This window comes from Carcharodon carcharias, chromosome 8 (genome assembly GCF_017639515.1).
Source record: "Carcharodon carcharias isolate sCarCar2 chromosome 8, sCarCar2.pri, whole genome shotgun sequence".
Taxonomy (NCBI): Eukaryota; Metazoa; Chordata; class Chondrichthyes; order Lamniformes; family Lamnidae; genus Carcharodon; species Carcharodon carcharias.
Window position 1 is genome coordinate 20,510,649 of NC_054474.1, and position 24,934 is coordinate 20,535,582.

The 24,934-nt window shown below is 43.4% G+C and overlaps 1 protein-coding gene across 4 annotated transcripts in view; it reads left to right on the forward strand.

Moving 5' to 3' along the window:
- The first annotated feature begins 12,959 nt into the window (after window positions 1-12,959).
- The window catches only part of rad50 (RAD50 homolog, double strand break repair protein), a 165,845-nt gene continuing 153,870 nt past the window's right edge, over window positions 12,960-24,934 (forward strand). The window contains exons 1-2 of one of the 4 annotated variants that reach the window (XM_041194213.1): window positions 12,960-13,064; window positions 23,320-23,504. In XM_041194213.1, coding sequence (XP_041050147.1) covers window positions 23,376-23,504 — 129 coding nt within the window. In that variant the 5' untranslated portion in view covers window positions 12,960-13,064; window positions 23,320-23,375. Of the gene's footprint in view, window positions 13,065-13,298; window positions 13,377-21,803; window positions 21,963-23,319; window positions 23,505-24,934 lie in introns of those variants that run through there. The other 3 variants (XM_041194212.1, XM_041194214.1, XM_041194215.1) reach the window with 3 other exon arrangements.

Here is a 24,934-nt window from a genome sequence, read left to right on the forward strand (position 1 = left end):
TCAGCATTGTGCAGAGCCCGAATTTCATTGAGGTGAGTGCATAAGGGTATGAAACTAAGTCCTTTGCTAAGCACTGAACATTTAGCATCATAGAGGGTAAGGTCAGAGGGTATGGTGAATACACGGCCGGGGCTGTGATTGGAGGACGGGATGGGGACAGAGGCTTGGGCAGGGGTGGCGAGGCCTGAATGGGTGTTGGTGTTGATGAGTTGTTGGAGCTTACATTCCTTTGCACCTGAAAGAAAGAGACAAAATTTCTTGTTGAGGCATCAGATGAGACGAAGAATAAAATGAAACTAGGGGCAAGGACAGCTTAGAAATAGTTGGTGCTGCTGGAGGGAGAGGTCGAGTGTGTTCAAATGGCGGCACATGGCATTGAGTGTGGATCTCAGGATGCGACAAGAACAGCAGTCCGAGGAGTGTTGTATGTCCTGGAGATACCTGTAATCCTGGGTGGTTTTGAAACATGAGGGATGGAACTTCAGTAGGAATCCACATGGCGTAAGTTAGAGACGGAGACAGATGGAGCTTGCTGGCCGCGGCCTGGATCGATGTCATGGCCAGCAATTTAAAAGGCCACCTTACACGGGGCAATGTCAGGTGACCCAGCAAATTTAGCAACTGTTCACTGATCTGCTTCATTTTGGAAGCCTAGGTATCTGCAGGCCCCCAAGGTAAATGTGCACTTTTTCAAGCTTGCCATGAAATGTTCCCTAGCTTGTCACTGTTCAGAGTTGGCATTCTTTTTAAACCTTAGAGAAATTTCCCCAGACCTCAACAAAGAGGAGTTTTCAAATTGTTGCCTATTTCCCTCCTGAGGAAATGTCTGAGATCACTGAGTGAGGTGAAGGACATGAAGCAGGTAACCCTAAACTGAAGGACATGAGACATTTAACCTCAACGCATAGGGAATGAACTAACAGACTCCTGATTGATTTAGAAATTGGACAATGACACAGGTTAACTGTAATTATGAATTACGAGCAGTTCCTGTTTTGAGACTGAAAGGAGCATTTACACCTGAATAAGCTATGAGCTAAGCGCCCCTCACCACATGAGGGAAATTGTATCATCCTTCTGTTGCGTAAACAGCAGGAGAATTGTCTATGGCCTTGTAGTTCTGCATAGCTCAGGACACAAAGCAGACCAGGGTAAAGGGGTACAAAGAGCTGGACGTTCCTGTGGAATGTTAACGGAATCTATTGCCTGAGGCCCAGGTGTGCGATGGTGTGACTTGAACACCATAAAAAAGAGACGACAGCAAAGCTTACAGCAGTCAGGAGAAGGATGGGGACTGGTCATCTCCAGATTGAGGCTGTCAATCAACACCGATACCGACCAGCTGCGTCAGTGATTGTAAACTTCAGTCAAATCGTAAAGGGGTTTGTGCTGTGGTTTTGTGGGTTCAATTAACAGACTAAGGTTGAGCCGAACCGTGTTTGCTGCATGCAGTTTGTTCACATAATTCCAGGATCCAAGAACCACTGTAAAGAGGAAGGGAATGGAATCTCTAACACTTCTCAGGGCACTTCTGATGGGGGCAGCTTCTCCTGCATCCATTTGCTAATGACACAGTCCTCATCCATTGCCATGGTGACAGACGCTCCTCCTGTCACTCTGCAGGAGTCTTTCAATGTGGCGGAACCCTCAAGGTCTCAGCCACACAGAGGACAACTGCCAAAGTCATCAAGGGCAAGGGGTGTGTCACATCAGGCCCCTCTCTCTGGTGTAGCTGCAAGCGATGGAGGAGGACTGTGCAGGAGTACTCAGAAACATGTGAAGAAACTTCCACCATTGTTAGCAAGTGGGTCACCTGGGAGCTCGTTTTAAGATTGTTTCATAGGTTTCCCACCCACATTCTGTAAATGAACCATGTCCTTGTTGTCCCTCATGCAGAGCTTGCCTCAATATTTTATTGCTGTTGAACTTCCTTAGCATCATTGACATTTGATTAAAGAGTTTGAGGCGGGCCAGGATGCATAGATGTGACTTAAATGGACAAGGTAAGTGTGTTGGTTGGACGTTGATGTGGGTCTCAGATCCCACATGCCATGACAATTGGGACAGTTGCTGTGCTCACATCTGAGTCCAGGTGTTTGGAACCTATTGGACCCTTAGCCTTATCGAAGCATCCCTTGTGACATGGCCGACCATGCGAGCACATCCAATCCTTTGCAACGTGGACGTTGGGATGCTTGATATCCTCCGCCACACCCTCATAGTCCTATTCTCTTCACTGCAGGATGTGTCTCCCACAGTGACAACTATCCACATGTCTGACTCTTTAGCAGTGCTAGGTCGTGGTCAATGCAGAAATGGACCTCTCTGCATGAGCTCTCAGGTTTTGAGATCAGGAATTTTAGTCATTATCCATCTACTTCTTCCACAAGTGGCCACAGAACAATGAATAGCCAAGATTTAACTCTGCCCTTAGACTGACCCTATAAACCCACCATTACAGCCTGCCTGATTTAAAGAAAATACAGCCGACATGAATTCCACTCTGAAAGTGTTTCTTCCATTCTGAATGTTTTATGGTAGTCGGTTGCCTTTTTAACCAGCACAACTAGCCGAATAGCTTATATTTGCTTTGTGTGGGAGGGCTCCCGATTTTCAGACCCGCCCGCTAATCGTTTTATCCCAGACTGGCATGATGACGCTGGGAATGCGACCCGATGTCATTGCACCCAATAATACATCAGCGCGTGTGTGTTTCGGTCCCGTTTTATTCAGCCCATAGTTTGTAAGACAGCAATGTAATTTGATGAGGAAACTAGACCAATTGATTTACCATAAAATAATGCTAGAACAAATAATTTATCTGCAGGATTTTCTGAAAGTATTTAAAGGCTTGAGTGCTTCGTTAATGTGGGTGCAGTGGATGCTCGGTCTTTTGGTCGTGTTATGAGTTTTTAAGCTTAAAATGCATGTTGCTTATCAGGCTGTTAATCGTACTTGAGGATTGAACTACAAATACTTGCACCTCCTGAACACAGATGTCATCTTCATTTTACTCAGAAGACATAAACCCCAGACATAAGGTGGGCAATTTAACCAAACAAGCCTGTGGGGAAACTGATGGGGTTGGATAGAATGCTGGTTTTACATTACACCTGATTTTTACTCTCCATTGAAGTCAGTGGGGAATAATATTGGACTGGGTATAAAACTGGGACTCCATCCAATCTACTGGGATTCCATCCTGCTGAGCTGGGTTACAATTACCCTGAAGTTATATATCCACATCAGAACCACAGCATTTGAAAATAAAAGGATGGGCTCACGTTCTGGTGGTAAACAATTTGTCACAACTCAGAGCGGCAATTTGTTGCATTTTTTATATTTCCTCAGGTTTGCAGGGTTTTGAGTTTCTCTATTCTTTACATGTATCTATCTACTTTTTTTCCCTGATAGATTGCAGACTATACTAGCCTAGCTGTGTAGCAGTAGACTGGGAGAAATGATTCATTCTTTCTTGTGAACACAGACTTAAGGGAATCATAGAATCACAGAACGATACAACACTGAATGAGGCTGACCCACCATGCCTACGTACCCCTTTGGCAGAACCAGCTAATTAGTCCCACACTTTCCCCATAACCCTGTAATTTTTCCCTTTAAGTATTTATCAAATTCCCTTTTCTAAAGTTATTATTAGTTCTGATTCCACCACCATTCCAGTTCACAATAACTCACTGTGTAATTCTTTTCTTCACATAGATTTAAAATTATTGACAGAAGATCCAGAAACAGTGTCCGTTGGTTGCTGAGCCTTCTCCTTATTTATGTTACCAACAACTTTGAACACCTCTATCAAATCTCCTCTTAAGCTTCACAATCAGCCTCAGCTGCTAACAGTGATAAAAACAGAAAATGCTGGAAAAACTCAGCAGGTCTGGCTGCATTTCTACCTTTCTTCAGCTCCGAAGAAGAGTTATGTGGACTCGAAACATTAACTTTGTTTCTCTCTCCACAGATGCTGCCAGACCTGCTGCGTTTTTCCAGCATTTTCTGTTTTTATTTCAGATTTCCAGCATCTGCAGTATTTTGCTTTTATCCCAGCTTCTACAGTCCCTGCACAAAACTGATGTTCCTCATCCTAGAAGGAATTTTAGTAAATCTCTTCCATCAGGTCTCTAAGGCCTTGATATCCTTCCTGAAGTGCGATGCCCGGACTGAACACAGTACTTTACAAAGTTTTACCACAACGTCCTAGCTTTTGTACTCTATTCCTCGATTAGTAAATCAAGGATCCTCTATGCTTTGTTTAACAGACTTCTCAACCTGCCTGCTGCCTTCAAAAATGCATATGCATATGCCCCAAGTTCTCTCTTCTCCTGCATTCTTTTAAAACTGTACCATTTAGTTTATATTGCCTCTCAGAATGTATTACTTCACACTTCTCTTCATTATATTTCATCTGGCATATATCTGCTCATTTCACCAGACTCTCTATAACCTTTTGGGGTTTGTTACTTTCTCATTCTCATTATTCATTACTTTTTCTAGTTTTGTATCATCTGCAAACTTGGAAATTATGTCCTATATACCCAAATCTAGGTCATTAGTATATATCAAAAAGAGCAGTGGTCCTAATACCAATCCGTAGAGAACACCGCTCTATATTTAACTGTAGTCTAAAAATCTGCATTACTTTGCCATTAGTCCCTTAGCTAATTTTGTATCCACACTTCCCCGGTTCCTTTAATCCCATGGGCTTTAATTTTGTTAACAAACCTATTATGTGATATTTTATCAAACAACTTTTGAAAGTCCACAGCTTCAACTGTACTATCTTATCAACACCACACTTCATCAAGGAACTTGAGCAATTTGCCTTTATCAAATCCATGTTGACGTTCATTTATTAGCCCATACTTTTCCAAGTGTTAGTTAATTTTGTTTAAAATCATTGTTTCAGAAAGTTGTCCCACCACTGACTTTAGTCTGTCCAGTAATTAGTACATTTATCCCTGTCCCCTATTTGAACAGGACTGTAACACTTGCAATCCTTGAGTACTCTGGCCCCACTCCCATAATTAACAATTGTAAGTTGTGAGAATTGTAAGTTTGTGACCCAAGCCTCTATAATGTCTATCTTATTTTCCTCAGTAACCTAGGATAAATCTCACCTGGACTGGGTGGTATTTATTCTTTGAGTACTATCAATGTTTTAAGTAAAAACTTTTAAGATGTACTGCAGCAACTTGTCAAGGCTCCTTTGTCGCACCTTCCAAACCCACAATCGCTACCACTTAGAAGAACAAAGGCAACAGATGCATGGGTCAACCATGACCTGCAAGTTCTGCTCCAAGCCACACACCGTCCTGACTCAGAAACATATTGACGTTTCTTCACTGTCATTAAGTCAAAATCCTGGAAGTCCCTCCGTAAAAGCACTGTGGGTGTACCTATTGTTCCTTAATTCTAACCAAATAGATTTTTTATTGCTCAGCTACATCATCTGTCTCCAGTGCTACGATAGTATCTTTGATAAATATTGCCACCCTGCCTCTTTTTTGTCTCCACTATCTCTCCTGAGTATCTTATAGCCAGGAGTATTAGGCTCCTAATCTTCTTCGTTCTGCAAAGTCTCCGCTGTTGCCACCATATCATAGTCCCATCTGGCAAATGGTGTCTGCAGCTCACCAACATTATTTACCATATTATGCGCATTTGTGCAAAAGCACTCTAAACCCATCCTAGACTACCCCATATTTGCCCCTGTCTTATCTCTCCCATTGCTGTACTATTTTTTATTCTGGTGCCACTTGCCTACCACAGTCTACCTCGCACTTTGCTTCTCCTCTCTGTTTTATCTCAGTGACCATCCCCTGTCAAGTTAGTTTAAACACTCCCTTGTGGCATGTTGTCAGCCGATATGTTTATTATCCAGCTCTTTAGTTTGAGAGGGTGCCCTCCACTGTTCCATTCCACAGACAATATCAATTCCATAGACACAGCAATGTAATGGCTAAGATAATAGATTGACAATCTATAGGTCTTAAGCTTGAGCCTTCCCAGGCTAATTATGATGCACCAGAAAAAAAAATCACCCACACCACCCTCCCATCCACAAGCTGTCACAAATAAAACACAACTGCCAAGACAAATCAAAACTATATATATTATGGAGCATGTAAGAAACCAGAAAGTTGTTAGAAACTTTCTAGAAACTGTATTGAAACAGCTCCCAGTCAAGGTACTCACTCAAAATACTTAGAACGGTCCTCAAAGGTTCTGAGAATCCACCCACTCTAAATAAGCTCTCAAACATTTAGGTATGCAAACCTCAAGACTGTTTCTAGGCCTTCCTATAAACCTCTCCAGATCTCAGAAGTAGGAGAAATTATTCTTTTTAATCACACATCACCGCTCAGAAACTATTAATTTCTTTTCATGCAAAGGGTGGTAGTCATAGGAATCAGTTGCGCAGCACACAGATGGCATACAAATTCACAGAAATTGTTGCAAATGATACATCATGACAAATTAGTTTGTCTGAACTTTGAGACCAGTCTATAGACCAAGCTATACTGCTGAAAATAATCTGGTGTGAACAAACTTGAATTTTTGTTATCCTAATAAGTATATTATTACCAGATCATCATGCAATTCCTGAGGAGCAAGCACATTTTGTACATCTTGGTTCACCCATGTAGAATGACCCTCAAATTCCCCTACTGTAGCATTCAATTTGTTCTTAAGTGACTCCAGGCTTTTTGTCTCACTATTCCATAGACTCTATCCATGTGCCCTAAATTCTATGCTAAACTATGTAATCTGCCACTGTTCACTCTATCAAGACATTGTGTCTAACTCATTCTATGATGTTTTTCAGTGAGCTCCTCCATTCTGCTCCCTCCAAGTTTGATTTTTAAATTAGAAATAGTAACAGTGTAAATATTGATTGGGACATCCCACTCAACACTTTCCCCACCCTGAAGTAACCCCTTTAACAAGCATTCACCACAAAATTGGACAGGTCCGGAGATGGGCGTGGAGATCATGATGCAGGATTATCCTGCAAACATTACTTTTGAGGGATGCAGCTCTCATCTTTGTCTAATCCTCTCTGGAATACCCCATTGAACTGTGCTGTAATCTTTACTCCTCTTGACATATATAAACGACCTTCCCAACAAGTTAAAAAACAGGGTGAGACTATTTGCAGGTGACTGCTTGGTTTATGCATCAAGGAAAACACAAGATCATATCAAATCCTGGCAAGTTGGGGGGGGGGCAATGGACTAGTAATCCAGAGACACAGGTTAATGCTCTGGGGACTGGAGTTCGAATAAGAGCAGATGATGGAATTTGAATTCAATTAAAAAATCTGGAATTAAAAGCCTAATCATGAACATGAAACCATTGTTAATTGTTGCAAAAACCCATCTGGTTTACTAATGCCTTTTAGGGAAGGAAATCTGCTGTTCTTATCTGGTCTGGCCTACATGTGCCATTTTAGAACCATTCGTGACTCCTCAGATACTGAAACAGCCCATGTCCAAATGTAGCAAGACCTGGGCAATATCCAGGCTTGGGCTTAAAGTGGCAAGTAACAATCGCACTGCACAAGTGTCAGGCAATGACCATTGCCAACAAGAGAGAATATAACCATCACTCCTTAACGTTCAATGTCATTACCAATACGGAATCCCCCCCTGTCAACATCCTGGGGTTTACCATTGACCAGAAACTGAACTGGACTAGCCATATAAATAGAGTGGCCACAAGAGCAGGTCAGAGGCTAGGAATTGTATGACGAGTAACTCACCTCCTGACTCTCCAAAACCTGTCCACCATCCACAAGGCACAGGTCAGGAGTATGATGGAATACTCCCCATTTGCCTGGATGAGTGCAGGTCCCACAACACTGAAGAAGCTTGACACAGTCCAGGACAAAGCAGCCCATTTGATTGGCACCATACCCACAAACATTCACTCCTTCCACCACCGATGCGCAGTAGCAGCATTGTGTACCATCTACAAGGTGCTCTGCAGTAATTCACCAAGGCTCCTTCAACAGCACCTTCCAAATGCATGACCACTACCATCTAGAAGGACAACAGCAGCAGATACATAGGAACACCACCATCTTGAAGTTCCCCTCCAAGTCACTCACCTTCCTTACTTGGAAATATACCATCGTTCCTTCACTGCCGCTGGGTCAAAATCCTGGAACTCCCTTCCTAGCAGCACTGTGGGTGTACCTACACCACATGAATTGCAGTGGTCGAGAAAGGGCAACTAGGGATGGGCAATAAATGCTGGCCTAGCCAACGAGCCCACATCCCATGAATGTATTAAAAAAAAGATCTACTGGAATTGCAGATGTGGCCGGACCAATGGGAAATGGCATTCAATGTCAAAAGATGTTCTGTCATGTGCATCATCAACAAAAGGATCCACCAACAGATAGCTTCAAGTTCTGTAATCATATGCCCCAACAATTAGATACACAACCATGACTGGGGGTTCATTTTAAAAACAATTTTCAATGGGGATCCCCCACTCAGTAGCCAACATCCAAAGCAAACAGGGTCCTTGGATTTTTGAGAAGGAACCTTTGGTATTGCAAGAAAAATAGCAGAGTTATAGCTTTTCAAACAATTGTTTGTCTAATCCTAACCTATGCAAATTGTGTGTGGCGAGAGGTATAAATAAGATTGAAGCAATCCAATGCCATGCTACACGATTCTGCACAAGTCAGAATGGGAAATACACCAATGTCAAAACCTTGATCAAAGATTTGGAATGGGAATCACAACAGCAGGGGAGGAGAAAAATAGAGTGACTGTGTTCTAAAAGATATGGAATGACTAATGAGAATCGACAGAGACAAGTACCTGATGCCTTCCGGCAATGACAATACACAAGGTAATTATCCACACAAACTACAAAGGCTATTTGCTCCAACTCCAGGACAGTATATATCCCCAAGGACTAGGGCCTGGGAGAGGAGGGTGCACACAGTGCTAGTAACTGGAACCCATGCCTCCATGCACCCTGGGATCAGGCAGCTGCTCCCTCTCTCTTAAATGGCTACTTGCCCACCTCAATGTGTTTGCAGACAAGAGCATGGTGAGTGCTCTGCTCTTAGACAAAGTTCTGTAACGTAAAGGATTATTGGGGCGAGAGCCCGAGTCCGTGTGGCTGTTTTTTTTGACAGCTGAGGTGCATTCTGGATGATGTAGTCCACTCTTGACTGCACTCTTGCTCTCTCGTGCAGGCTGGCCCACTAATGGACTACATTGGACAAGATGGACAAGCGGACCAGGGAGGCCATTGGAAGCGGCAGTTGTCCTGGGGCAGTGGTGAGTCCTGAGGCAGCTGGAGGGTTAGGCAGGGCTGAGAGGAAGCATGTCTTGCCACCTTCATAGCCATCCTGAACACCTGCTCAGTGAGAAAATTTCCAAACCTGCTGGTCCAAGGGGTGAGTGAATAAGTGGCAGTTGTGAAAGAAATAGCACATAAACTGTAGTTTTGAGTACCTCCAAATAGAAAGGATATCCAAGCAATAGAAAAGGGGCATTGTGTGTCATCAGGATATTATGAAGGACGAGGAGGCAGAGTTGGGAAGAAAAACTTAAGAAGTTTGGGCTTTTTCACTAAAGCTGCAAAGAGTGAGTGTGTAAGTGACACTAAGCTTGTGTGTGTGTGTGTGTGTGTGTGTGTGTGTGCATGCGTGCGATTGTGTGAGTGTGTGTGTGAATGTGAGAGAGTGAACCTGAGACTCAGGGTGAGCTGGACACACATATGCACACAGACAGAGGCTGCTCAGAGCGGGAACAGGTACACACATGCACCCCCCCAAAAAAAAAAGCTATCCACACACCGGGCCGGTTGAGAAGGAAAACCCAGGCTGAAAGGTAACCTATTTCTGAACCCCACTTGCGTATGAATTCCACTGAAGCCAGCTTGGAGTATGTGCCACCAGTGGCGAGTGCAAGGTCAGTGTTAGTTAAACCCAACACCTTAGATCAACCCAGGTCCCCTCCCCATTCCTAGGCTTGGGGCCTATTCTGTCTTTCTCTAGCTCTGCTTCTTAAGCAAAAAGGCAAAAACAGGTTTTATTAGTTAGCTCTGTTGCTTGGCATTTTTTTATATTTAATTAATATTTTTTATTAATCACTATTTTTTAAAAAACGATCAGTTTATTGCTTTGACATTGTTATTTATGTTTTCCTCATACCTTAACTTTTTTTTTAAAATTCATGTTTAATGCTGTACCAAACCAGAACTCAGGCAGCAGCTGCAGCGCTTCTCGCTGAAGGGAATGAGAGGCTCACAAGAGGTCTGACTGCTTTTTGGAGAGCTGGCAAAAAGGGGCTTGTCTTGCCAATAGAAACCGGAAGTTTTGGAGATGCTCAACACATCTGGTGGCCCTTGTACAGAGAGATACAGAGATCAGTGACCCTTTGTCAGGACTCATGCAGATCATGGACCTGAAGCCATGGACTCTGTGTCTTTCTCCACAGATGTTGCCTGGTCTGCTGAGTATTTCCAGCATGTTCTGATCATATTACAGATTTCCAGCATCTGCAGTACTTTGCTCTCCTATTACACTCTCCATGCTGGCCATTTGTAAGTGTGGCTAGTTTCAATTTAAAATGAGAAAATATTTATCACTAGGTGCGAAGTGTCGCTTTTATGTTAACAAAGCCCTCTTCTGTAGATAGAAATAGCACATTATTGCTGGTGAATTGATTGGTGCTAGTTTACTGGAAGGTTTTACCATATTGAAATCTGCAAGAGAAACCAGGAGTCAGTGTGTCAATAGGATATGTTACTGTTAGTTCAAGATATTCTCATTTGTATATAGGGTTGTTGCTATGCTTGAGGTTCAAGTCTTTTGAATGTTGCTGTCTGGATATTGCACAGGGCCACGTTCAAAGAAGCGGAGCCAGTTGCATAATATGAGAAACCAAGTGTGTGGAATTGTCTTTTTTTTTATTCATTCACTGGATGTGGACGTCACTGGCTGGGCCAACATTTATTGCCCATCCCTAGTTGCCCTTGAGAAGGCGGTGGTGAGCTGCCTCCTTGAACCTCTGCAGTCCATGTGGTGTAGGTACACCTACAGTGCTGTTAGGAAGGGAGTTCCAGGATTTTGACCCAGCAACAGTGAAGGAACAGCGATATATTTCCAAGTCAGGATGGTGAGTGACTTGGAGGGGAACTTCCAGGTGGTGGTGTTCCCATGTATCTGCTGCCCTTGTCCTTCTAGATGATAGTGGTCATGGGTTTGGAAGGTGCAGTCAAAGGAGTCTTGGTGAATTCCTGTGGTGCATCTTGTAGATGGTACACACTGTTTATCGGTGGTGGAGGGAGTGAATGTTTGTGGATGTGGTGCCAGTCAAGCAGACAACTTTGTCCTGGATGGTGTCAAGCTTCTTGATTGTTGAGGGAGCTGCACTCATCCAGGAAAGTGGAGAGTATTCCTGACCTTTTCTTGTAGCCGCTGTATTTATATGGCTCATCCAATTCAGTTTCTGAAAAGTATATCATACCACATCATTGATTGTAAAGTGTAGCACACTGAAACTTGAGTTTTCAATGGGTTTTATAAATGGTGCGACAAGAGCAGGTCAGAGGCTAGGAATCCTGTGACGAGTAACTCACCTCTTGACTCCCCAAAGACTGTCTGCCATCCACAAGGCACAAATCAGGAGTGATATGGAAAACTGTCCATTTGCCTGGATGAGTGCAGCTCCAACAACACTCAAGAAGCTTGACACTATCCAGTACAAAGTAGCCTGCTTGTTTAGCACCCCATCCACAAACATTCACTCCCTCCACCGCCAACACACAGTAGCAGCAGAGTGTACCATCCACAAAATGCACAGCAGGAACTCACCAAGGCTCCTTATGCAGCATCTTTTAAACCCATGACCGCTACCATTAAGAAACACAAGGGCAGATGGATCGGAACACCGCCACCTGGAAGTTCCCCTCCATGCCACTCACCATCCTGACTTGGAAATACATCGCCATTCCTTCACTGTCGCTGGGTCAAAATCCTGGAACTCCCTCCCTAACAGCACTTGTGGGTATACCCAAACCACATGGACTGCAGCGGTTCAAGAAGGCAGTTGACCACCACCTTCTCAAGGGCAACTAGGGATGGGTAATAAATGCTGGCCAAGCTAATGCCCACATCCCATGAATGAATAAACAAAAATAGAGGGAGAGATGTACAAAAGCCATGAAGTTTTGCTAAGCCTATGAAGAACAGTTCCATAAATATAAAAGCAAAATACTGCAGACGCTGGAAATCTGAAACAAAAACAGAAAATGCTGGGAAAACTTAGCAGGTCTAACAGCACCTGTGGAAAGAAAAACAGAGTTAACGTTTCAAGTCCGTATGACTCTTCTTCAGAGCTTTGAAGAAGGGTCATACGGATTCGAAACATTATCTCTGTTCCACATTGGAACACGCTGCTAAAGGAAATAGCCACAACCCTATCACTTGAAACCATCTTTAAAGCATTTCCATTTATAAGTTTTTCACTATCATGACTACCATTTCAACTAGTCACATCTGGTTTAGCCGGTGCTAACCACATAAATGTTGAAAGAGTATGGAGTGTGATGCTTAAACAGCCAAAGCACACAAACTTCATGTTTGGCTATGTTACGAACGCACCTTCCCCTGCTTATCAAGTCCTGGGGTGAGAACTTGAACCTGAGGACATCCGGGCTCAGGAGAGCTGGGGCGCTACAAGCCCTCCACAAGGCTACATGAAAAGGGGGCGGGACTTCCAGGCTGCACTGGTCACTGTCAATCAACCTGCTGCTCCTCGCCGCCTCCGGAGAAGATGCTTGCAACATGAACGAACCGCAGGCGGCAAAGGAGCAAGAGGGTTGATTGACAGGGACAGTGCAGCCTGGAAGTCCTGCCCCCTTTTCCCGGGGGCGGGGGGGGGGGGGAAGAGGAGAGGAAGCTGCGGCTGCGCCTGCGCAGTGAGGCAGGCTGAGTGTTGCAGTTTTTGAGCGGCTTCAGCTGGAACCAAGGTTCCATTGGAGTGAGTGTTGAGGGTTCAGGACGGGGCTCGCCTCTTGTAAGTTGTGGCCTTTGGTTTCCCCTCCTCATATGTCTCACACAACCTGTTCCTCACTCCGCTTTATTATCCCCACCCCCTGATTTGCCTCGGACCCTTTTTTTTAAAAAAAAAATATCTTGCTGTGGCGGCGGGGGCTGTCTTATAAAAAACACCCAAAGCTTCATCTTCCCATGTGTCATGGGGTTTTTTTTTTACATTTTTGTTTCTACTTTTACTTTCCCCGACCGGGAGCCGCCAATTCACGCGTGGGCCCCTACCCCTCTCCCAAAACATCTGCTGCTGAGTGAGTATCGACTTTCCTGCAGGCAGGTTAGATACTTTTAAAGATACGCCAGACCAGACCAGACCCAACCCAGACCAAGACCAGAGAGCTTGTTAGCCCCACGGGTTTTCTGTTCGACAAAACAGCCGCCTTGTCGTGGGGCAGCAAGGGGCCTGCTTTGTAAAGGACCGTGAGACTCCCGAGGGCATGGGTGAAGGATGAATGAATTTGAAATGATGCGGCAGCTTTCGTAACCTCAAAACGTCCCAAAGCGCAGCCCCCAGTCAATTCATGACTTACGAACACTTGCTACCTAAGGGGAATGCGACCGCCAGCTTGCACTTGGCAAGCAGTAGAGAGATAAACAGACTTTTTTAAAAATTTGTTTATGGGATGTGGGCATTCCTGGTAAGGCCAGCATTTATTGTCCACCCCTAATTTCCCCTTCAGGAGGTGGTGACGAGCCGCCTTCTTGAACCACTGTAGCCTGTGTGGTGTAGGTATTTCCACCATTCTTTAGAGAGGGAATTCCAGGGTTTTGACCCAGCAATGATGAAGCAGTAGCTGATATACCTCTAAGGCAGGATGGTGTGCGACTTGGAAGGGAACTTCCCAGTTAGTGGTGTTTCCATGCGTCTGCTGCCCTTGCTCTTCTAGGTGGTAGAGTTCATGGGTTTGCTGACAAAGAAGTGATTTTAGTTCGGGTGAATATTGGCTGGGAATCTCCTCAGTTACTCTTTGAATAACATAGTAGAATCTGGAGGGCAAAGATGACCTATAATGTCTCAGTTCTCTCAGTAGTGTTATTCAAGTGTCTTCTAAGATTACGTACACAAATCTTTGGAATGTGACTTAAACTACCAGTGTGCAAAGCTGACCCAGCCTCGTCAGCTAATTATTGAGCAATTCAGTTATAGTTCCTGTGAGATAGGTGATTATTACAATGGAGGTCAAATTTGAACCATCTTTTGTATACTAAAAAATTCTGATCTTGTATCAGCTAATGTACCTTGGCAGAGGTTAAGTTAACTTTTCTTCTTTGTCGAAGGGGAACTAGATTTATAGTTGAAAATGGCATTTACATGGCTAAGGGGAAACAACAACAACTGTATATATACAGCACCACTAATGTAATAAAACTCCCAAGATGATTGCAGGCATGATTAGCAAACAAAACTTGACACCAAGCCAGATGAGATATTGGGGCAGATGACCAGAAGCTTGGTCAAAGAGAGAGATTCTAAGGAACATCTTACAGGAAGAAAAAGAGGTAGCGAGATGGCTGGCGCAGACCCAAAGGCCTTTCTCTGTGCGGTAAATTTTCTATAGTTCTATGGTTTAGGAAGGAAATTCTGGATTTCAGGGCTGTGACAGCCGAAGGCACAGCCACCGATAGTAAAATGATGGACTTAGGGGATGTGCATGAGGCTAGAACTAGAGGAGCACAGAGATCTCAAAACGTTGTAGGGCTAGAGGAGGCTACAGAGATAGGGAACTGGACGAAGCTACGGAGGAATTTGCAAACAAGGATGAACATTTTAAATTTGTGGTGTTGTTGGAACAGGAGACTGTAGGGCAGCAAACACAGTGGTGATGGGTAAACATGATGTGATTTAGGTCACAGGTCTAATTAGATAATTTAAAAGATGGCAGGGATATAATGGACCAAACTACCTCCTTCAGTGTTGTAACATTATTGTTGAGAAAAGAGAGACACCATCAAAGCTTTTCATCTGACACTCATCAGGAAAGATGCAAGAATACCAAATCTCAAACGGAGCAACAATTTATGCTGGATGAGAAAAGGGTGCTGATTGGTTGAGGCATTGCCATGGAGAATGCACCAGGGAACTATTGTCCCACTGGCTTTTTAGTTCAAAAATGCCTGGACATGTTCCTATTGTCGAGGACACTGAATTTCAGTGTTGGTGCGCTGCCAGATGTGTAGGCCGTATGTCCCAACCATTGGCCGATCGTATCAAACAGCATGTCCCTTTGGCTGTTCACAATAGGCAGAGTACTGACCGTACTCAACCAGTCCGTCGGTGCCAATTATGGGGCAATGATAGTGGGAACTGCAGTAGAAGGAAAATAGGGTTCCTGAGCATTGTAGAACTGAAGAAGATTAGAGATGGGAGTGGCAAGCCATGGTGGGATTTGAATGTGAGGGTGAGAATTCAAAAATTGAGCCATTAGCGGATAAATTAGCACAGGGTAATCGGTAAATGGGAGCTTGTGTGGGTTAGGATGTGAGCAATAGAGTTTTGCATAAGCTCAGATTTTCCAAATGTGGAAGATGGGAGGTAGTTGTTAATTGGAAATGTAAGCCTATTATTAAAAAAGGGGGAGAGAAAGCAGGAAACTACAGACCTGTTAACCTGACATATGTATCAGGGAAAATGCTAGAATTTATTACAAAGGATGTGACAACTGGACACTTAAAAACAATAGTAGGATTGGGCACAGTTAACATGGATTTATGGAAGGAAAATAATGTTTAACAAACTTTTTGGTTTTTTTTTGAGGATGTAACTAGCAGAATAGATAAGGGGGGCCCAGTGGATTTGGTGTATTTGGATTTTCAGAAGGTTTTCGATAAAGTCCCACACAAGATGTTAGTAAACAAAATTAGAGCACATGAGATTGGGGATAAAGTACCGGCATAAACTGAAAATTGGTTAAAGGACAGAAAACAGAGAGTAGGAATAAATGGGTCATTCTCAGGTTGGCGGGCTGTGACTAATGGGGCACTGCAAGAATCAGTGCTTGGACCCCAGCTGTTCAGTCCATATCAATGACTTGAATGTGGGGATTAAATGTAATATTTCCAAGTTTTCTGATGATACAAAACTAGGCGAGAATGAGGAGGATCAAGGAGGCTTCAAGGGGATTAGACAGACTAAGCGAATGGGCAAGAACATGGCAGATGGAATATAATGTAGAAAAATGTGAAGTTATCCACTTTGATAGGAAAAACAAATGCGGAATATTTCTGAAATGGTGAGAGATTGGCAAGTGTTGATGCCCTAAAGGACCTGGGTGTTCTTGTTCATGAGTCACTGAAAGCTAACGTGCAGGTGCAACAGGCAACTAGGAAGGCAAATGGCATGTTGACAATTGCAAGAGGATTTGAGTAAAGGAGCAAAGATCACTTGCTGCAATTGTATAGAACCTTGGTGAGACTGCACCTGAAGTATTTGTGTATGGCTTTGGTCTCCTTACCTAAGGAAGGATATACTTGCCATAGAGGGAGTGCAATGAAGGTTCACCATACTAATTCCTGCGATGGTGGGATTGTCCTATGAGGAGAGATAAGAGTCCTAAGAATGAGAGGTGATCGCATAGAAACTAACAAAATTCTTACGGTGCTCAACAGAGTAAATACAGGAAGGATGTTTCCTCTGGCTGTGTGAGTGGAGGACGGTGGTCTAGAGCCAGGGGACAGGGTCTCACAATAAGGAGTAGGCCATTTAGGACACAGACGAGGAGGAACTTCTTCACTCAGAGGGTGGTGAATCTTTGGAATGCTCTACCCCAGAGGGCTGTGGATTGAATATCTTCAAGACAGAGATTGAGTAAAAACATCAAGCAACATGGCGATAGTGCTGGAAAATGGCATTGAGGTTGAAGGTCAACCAGACCCAGTTGAATGTTGGAGCGGCCTTGAGTGGCCAAATAGACTCTTGCTCCTATTTCCTATATTCCCATTAGAATAGCCGAGTGTAGAGGTGACAGGAGTATAAATGTGGGTTTCAGCAGCATCTGGGCTGAGACAGGGATGGAATGGCCATGCACTTTAAGAAGATGTCGACCTGAACGATAATGGCTTATAAAATCATAGAAGGAGGAACAGGCTGCCTTTTCGTGCAGTGAGCGCTGATTCATTGAATTCCTTCAAAACAGAGCTGTGCCCTTTACTGGCTGGGACAGAAATCACCTTGCACAAGAGGAAGGTATTCCATAAAATAAATTAGGGTCTATTTATATAATGAGGTTGTTTCGATCACCAAAGGGGGTCAGAAAGGAATTTTCCCCTTATTCCCCAGGTTTTTTCCCCTAATTGTCCTGTGGCTTTATTCGGTTTTTCAGCTCCATCAGGAGACTATGTGGCTCTGGGTGTTTGTATTGTGAAGTGCTAGGCACCACAACCGCATAGGAGAAGCTTGATGGACCAGTGGCTCTTTTCCTGTCCTTCGTTTTCAGATGTGTAAACTGAGAGCATGTTTTACGATGTGTGTCAAGTTGAAGAAAAGTTATTTTACTAAGAATGGGGAGCTTTTATGGTGACAGGAAATAAAACTCTACCTTTAACAAACAGCAACATTGAGCCCTGGCTCTCTGCTTAACATAGTGAGAATCGCCATTTAGGAATCTGGATCAGTATAGCTCAATTGTCTCACATATTTGACATTTTCAATGCCTGTTAAGTTGTTGGAAAATAGCGAGGGTAAGATTTAGTTCAAAAGGCGTTAGCCCATTAATGGCAGGTAACATTAAACGTTACTGGTGTAATTAGAAACAAAAACAGAAAATGCTGGTAAAACTCAGCAGGCCTGACGGCATCTGGAGAGAGAAACAGAGTCGACGTTTCGAGTCTATATGATCCTTCTTCAGAGCTTCAGGGAAGTAGAAATGTGATGAAATTTATCCTGTTTAGGTGGGTGGAGCAGGTGAAGCTGGATAGAAGGCCAATAATAGGTGGGGGCAAAGGAGAGATTGACAAAGGTGTCATGAACAAAAGGACAGGGAGTGTTGATGGCAGTGGTAAGGGCTAAAAAAGGTGCTGATAGTGGCATTAAGGTGAGAACGCAGAATGTGATAATAGCAGAACAAGGAAGGGTAAGCACTCTGAAAAGAACAACATGAATATGTGACAGGAATGTGGAGTTAAGCCATGATCTTATTAAATGGTGGAGTAGGCTTGGGGGTCTGGGTGGCCTACTCCTGCCCCTAATTTGTATGTTAGTATGTATTCCAGTAAGTAAATAGTTTAAATATCCCAAATCTTCTTTGAAAAGCTATAAAGAGAAAAAAAGTGGATAAGGTAGGTTGGTAAGGGGGCAGGGTGGGTGAGGTAAGTGAGTAAGGGGATAGGGTGGCAGCTGGGTAGAGTGGCAAGATGGCAGGTGGGTAGGGTGGTGGGATGGCAAGTGGGTGAGGTGAGTAGGTAGGGTGGTTGGGTTGGGAGGAGTTTTCAGGTCAGGGGCTGGTCGGGTTGGTGTCTAGTCTGGTTGGGCCGGGGGGAATAGTGGGGGATGGGGGCAAGTCAGATCGCATCGGGGGGGGGGGGGGGGGGGGGGGGGGGGGGGGGGGTGGAGTGGAGTGGGGTGGAAGGTGGAAGCAGCGCTCAGTGTGAGTGATTGGTGAGGTGGGGGGGGGGGTCGGTTTTACAGTTACCCAGGAATTAGACTAGGTTTTTTTTTCTGTCCAACATTTCCTGGGTAACTACCCAGGTCAGTAAGTTAGAGCCGTCTGCAGCCTGCGACTCCAACTCAGATTTGGAGACTTTTTCAGAGGGTATGGGGAGCAGGAGAATTGCCCATTGGAAGTTCCAACTCCCCGAGCAATTCCCACGGCCTCAGTGCACTGGGACTTCTGAGCAGCTCATGGCCTCCAACCACCCGGAGACTGGACGATCTGCGCCATCGTCTTTTCTTTCAAACAGGTTGCACAAAAATTGTTAGATGTGAAAAGGCCAAGGCCCATCTTGTTCACCTTCTCTCACCTTGGTGGCCCTGGTAAAATGATGACCAAGCCGTTGGGAACTCATAGTAATCGATCTCTATCAATTAATCTGCAACAAGCCCAAAAATAGCACATGGAAAACCCCAGTGTGAGAGAGCTTCAGAAACCAAAGATCCAAAGCCACCGTTTTTCCTCCCAAGCACTTGCCACATGTCATGTCTTACATTACTCATATATTGCATCCTCAAATGCTGTTTCCCTTCAGAAATGTACATTATTGATTCACTCAGATATAAATTATAATTGCTTCTACGCTCTCCTTCAGGATTCTGTTTCGTAGATTGAGCATTTGTTCACTAAAACAGTGTTTGCCCAGATCCAGCCTGTTCATCTTTTTCTGGCAGTTTTTCTTTTTTTCCCTGTCCCATAGAAAATACTTGGTGCCCTCTCAGTGCGTTCCATCTAAGATAGTTCCTTTCCCATTGAAAATCAGGCTTGCAGTAATGGGTCTCTGGTAGCAACCTTAAGAAAATCGTTCAAATTTAGACTTTTCCAATATTTGATTGCTGGCGGAAGCATGCACCTGTTATTTCTGTGTTCAGAACACCTCAACTGAGTTCTTGCCTTGTACCTCACTTGAGACTATATCCCACATTTTTAATTCAAGGCAAAACTGAATAAGGAAAGGCCGTTCAGGACTATTAAAGACTTCTCTTTCATGGAGAAGATTCTTCTTACGAAATCTTTATAGTGTTTCCTTTTGCATTAGTAATCGTTACTTTCTGTAATTTAACTCAAAGGTCTTGGATTGCGGAATCTCCAATGTAGCTATGGTTCTTGTAGCGACAAAAATATCGGTCCTTTCGTCAGAACAAACACACAAGTAGTGATGTCGGAATAGTTAGCTGGTGTAATTGATGTGCCACCTTCACTTTTGCATTGCCAAAATTGTTTCAGTATCTCCATGGGCTACATTGGCAAATTGTCCCTTGGCAGCGAAGGATAGTTCATCATCGAGTTCATAGAAACCTTGCTTGTAGTCGTTCACTCTCAAGTAAGTCACCCGTGACAATGTCAATTCTGGAGCATTTTCAGTGTAGCAATGCAGCGGGTTGCAATGCAGGGATAAATTCAGTGGCATGTTTGTGCTTGTGTCGACCATTAAGCCGGCCTGTGGTGGGTTCATACCCATAATACATTTGCATTTCATGAATGCTCATTAACTTGAAATAGCTTTTAATAAGGTCCAACGTTCAATATAAAATCCATCGCACCTGAGAATCTCATGGCACCCTGTTCACTACCATTTAAAGGTGACAGTCGCCTTTTTGTGCACTGGTGTGTAAGGACAATAACTTTCCATGTATATCTCTATGGTGGAAGGGAGGGAAGGACAATGGACTCTTGCATGGAGGCTTGGGATTGGCAAGGATGAGTCAGTGGTGAGGGGTGGATGTGAAGTGAGGTAGGGGGCATGGAGGAGTAGAAGAGGGATCCAAGGAAGGACAGAGGGTGGGGTTGGGGGGCATGTAGGAGTGAAATAGGAAGGGTCTGGTGTTCCGGGTCTGGTGGGTACTGCGGTTGGTGGGAAGTCAGTCAAGATAAAGGAATGAGGGGCCTAAAGGGTGGTGTCGGTGCTGTTCAAATGTGTGTCCATCTCGGGGTGTTGACTGGCAGAGTCCTTATAGGGCTTTGAGTTCATCTACAGCATTTCATTTATCGCCACTGAGAGTGATCTCGGTCAATGTCCTTTACAAGGGAGGGCCAGCTGAGCTTGCACATTCAGCCATGTCCTACAGAGTGACAAGTACAATACTGGACACCAGCATGAACATTCAATAAAGGGTGAAATCAAAGATAACACACTTCTTTTAAACTCCCCTGTAGCCATCGATGCGTAGCAGCCACGAGATGAGCCAGTACATTTAGCTCTCTGACTAAGCTTTACTCGACAAATAACGATGATGCACACGTGAATAAACTGAACCAATGTAATGTGAAATGTGTGCAAGTGAAATTTAAATTTGAAAAATATCCATACCACCTTTGTGCTCTCAAATCGTATGTTAATTTAATGTAGTTGGGCTGGAAAGTTGTGGCCATGATGCGCAGCCTCCCTGTTTGACCAGGAGACCCTTTTAGATGCAGCACGGTCAGCTGACAGTGGGTTTCACCAATGAAAAGTTTCCCCACCCACTAAATCCAATGCGTTTTGTGCCACTGGCACTTAAGATTTTAATTATCGCGTGGGAAATGGCAAAAAGAGAGTGGAAGTGGCAAAACAAAAGCACCTGGAAAAACATATCGGGAGGATCTGTTACGGTCATTTGCAATAGGAAGTTAGGAAGTCCACCCTATCACTTTAATAATGTGGTTTCTAAGCCTGCCTTCTCTTCAAAAGTTCTGAGATCACTTTTTCTTAAGATTTTGATCTCCTGTGGTAAAATTAACACACCACCAACACCCCCCCCCCCCCCACCCCACTCCCCCAGTGCCCCAATTGATGAAAGCCTTAAAGATTGCAATTTGCTGATGAATTTCAGGCTCTCTGATCTATTAGTTGAGATTATAGAGTGCCCACTGGGTGTATTCGAGGTGTTGCAATTTTTGGACCCACATTGTATGAGAGTTTTGCACCCTGTAATTCAGTTACTTGAATGACAAGTGGTGTGAGATGTGAAATTCCTGCTGTACGCCGATGCATATTTTAACACTGGATTCCACAACCTGCGAAACAACGCAAGGCTTGACATATTTTACCAAAGTTTTTGCATGTTTTTGTACAGCAGTAGTGTGTGGCCTACACATGGCTAAGAGTTCCTGGTGCTAAAAGGAAGTGAAGTATCTTTGAAATCAAAAAAAAAATCTTTCCTTGCGTCTACCACACTGTCACTATCTCACTGAGAAGGGAAGTGGCGAGTCACTTGAAGATCTTCCTTGGTTTGCAGGTGGGAACTGAGCTGTGTATTTATCCTCCGTGGTAGAAGTGTGTCACTTCTACTGTCCACTGCGGTTCTGAATTTCTCCTGTGGGGAATTTAAAACTATGACCTTACTCTTTCGTATTGAATCGTAATGGATATTAATTATAATTATCTTGTTACGTTCACATTGGTAAAGAAAAGCGATAAAACAGACTTGAGGGAGAAGGGAGCTTGGGAGGGGAAATAAAATAGTTCTATGTTATCCAAGGAGGTTTATTTTAAATAAAATTTGAATTAGACCCTAGCTTTACCTGATATGCACAGAACTACATATCTTTCAACACAGTCTGCTGGATTGTAGATCAGAAGTGGGAACCCGTGGGAAACCTTTTCTCCAATCTAGGGCTCACTTTTACTGTTGCCCAACTGACATCAGGAGGAGGCCATCTAGCCCCTCAAACCTGTACTGCCAGTCAATTAGATCATGGCTGATCTGTTGTAACTCCATCTACTGCCTTGGTTTTGCATCCTTTAATACTCTTGCCAAACAAAAATCTATTAATCTATGTTTTTAAATTTTCAAATGACCTAGTCTCAACAGCATTTCTTTGTGGATGGGTGGGGGCGAAAGAGTTCCATGTTTTCACTCCCCATTGTTTGAAGAACTGTTTCCCGATATCACTCTTGAATGACTGAGCGCTAATGTTGAGGTCTTGCTTTGGTCTTGTTCATGTTTTGATCTCCCTCACCCCCTAGCTCTTATTTACCCTATTCGATCCTTTAATCATCTTAAACAAGTCAATTAGATCGCTGCCTTAATCTTGTATTCCCTTGCCGATATCAGCCTGGACTCTGGAACCTGTCCTCTTAAATTAACCCTTTCAGCAAAGATGGGGATCAACCCTGAGACTTTTCCTGGTCTGTGTGCCTCTTGATAACCCTATAAATTCACCAATAAATTAGTGAGTGAGGAGCTGGATTTTGTTTTCCTTCTAACTACTGCCTTGGAGAACAAGAATTAAAGCCACTGGTTTTCTGCACTGAGATGTTGTAATAGGTTTGTAAGGGTCACATTTGGTCAAATGCCTGTGAATGTTGCTAACAGCCTTTGCCCAAAATGGGAAGATATGGTATTTTAGATGATTATATGCAATCAAGTCCATTTGGCACTTTTATTCCTTGTCTCATGACTTTACATTATCGACACAGATAGAAGGATTTAAAATATAAGGGAGGTTAGGGAACTGTAGCACGATTTCATAATTGGGAGCGCAGGCTTAGTTGATGCTTAAATTAAAGAAGGGCTCTTGATTCTTGGTTAAACAAATATACGCATGGAATTGAGATGGTTCTTCAATCAAATAAATTATTTCATGTTCCAGGTTCTGCATCGTTTGTTTACAAGATCAGGAGCGCTTGAAATTTACAGACCAGTAAGATGTCCAAAATTGAGAAGATGAGTATCCAGGGTGTGAGGAGTTTTGGGATAGATGACAAAAACAAACAGATTATCACCTTCTATACTCCATTAACTGTTCTGGTGGGACCAAATGGTGCTGGAAAAACGGTGAGTTTTACTGGAATATCAGAGGCTGACTTTGGTCCACAATTGTGGAGTGCCTTTAAGAAGTGTATCTTAAACTGCTGTCCATCATGGGACACAATGTGATGTGCTCTGGTACGTTTGTGCTAAGCAGAAGAATGCAACAAATGAAATAAATGCAGAAACTTAATCCAATATGAATTAAAAGGACACAAACTGAAAGAAGGGCAGGCTAGATTGGTAATCCAAGTGATCGCACGTAGAATAAATTAAAATCTAGCCTAGATTTCTAGATTAAGGTATGGATCAGTTTAATTCTACTTCCCACTCATTGCCTTCCCGCTTGGCTTTCAGGGTCTTGCTTGAAATGAGTTTGGGTAGTCATGTCGTGGCACCAACCACAGCAAATTGGTAATCTCATGTAGGCTACAAGAATGATGGATGTGGGAATAGAAAAATTCACTGCAATCTGTTTTTCATCTTCAGTATTACCCTGTTTATTGAAGTGGGATATCATTGTGGGGAGGATTAAACTTAAGTTTTCATTCTTCTACATTATGAACAGGAAATTTATGTTTGAAATGTTCTGCTTTGGAACTAAACTATAGAATATGAAATCTTTGCTTTTAAAATAATCGTCTAATGGCCAATGTAGATTTCCAACATTGTCTCATGTAAATGGGCTTCTTAACTATTTACCACAATAATTAAAATTATTCATATGGTAGTACAGAATTTCAGAAATACTGAACCATAAGATCATAAGACATAGGAGCAGAAATGACCCAGCCTCTACAGCCCTCTGCGCTAGAAAGTTCCATAGATTGACTACCCTCTGAGAGAAGAAATTCTTCCTCATCTCTGTCTTAAATGGGTGACCCCTTACTCTGAGATTATGTCCTCTGGTCCTAGACTCTCCCACAAGGGGAAACAACCTCTCAGCATCTACCATGTTAAGCCCCCTAAGAATCTTATGTTTCAATAAGGTCGTCTCTCATTTCTCTAAGTTCCAATGAGTACAGGCCCAACCTACTCAACTTCTCCCCATAAGAAAATCCCTCCATACCCGGGATGAACCTAGTAAGCCTTCTCTGGACTGCCTCCAATGCCAGTGTATCTTTCCTTAGATAAAGGGACCAAAACTGTTCACAGTATTCTAGGTGTGGTCTAACCAGTGCCTAGTATAGTTTTAGCAAGACTTCCCTATTTTTACACTCCATTCACTTTGAAATATAGATCAACATTCCATTTGCCTTCCCTGTTACCTATTGAACTTGTGCATGAATCTCAAAAAGCTAACATACAGGGACTCCCAAATATCTCTGTGCTGCAGCCTTCTGCAGTTTTGCTCCTCTTCTTCTTACCAAAGTACATAACCTCACATTTTCCCACATTATATTCCATCTGCCAAGATTTGTCCCACTCACTTAACCTGTCTATATCCTTCCATAGAC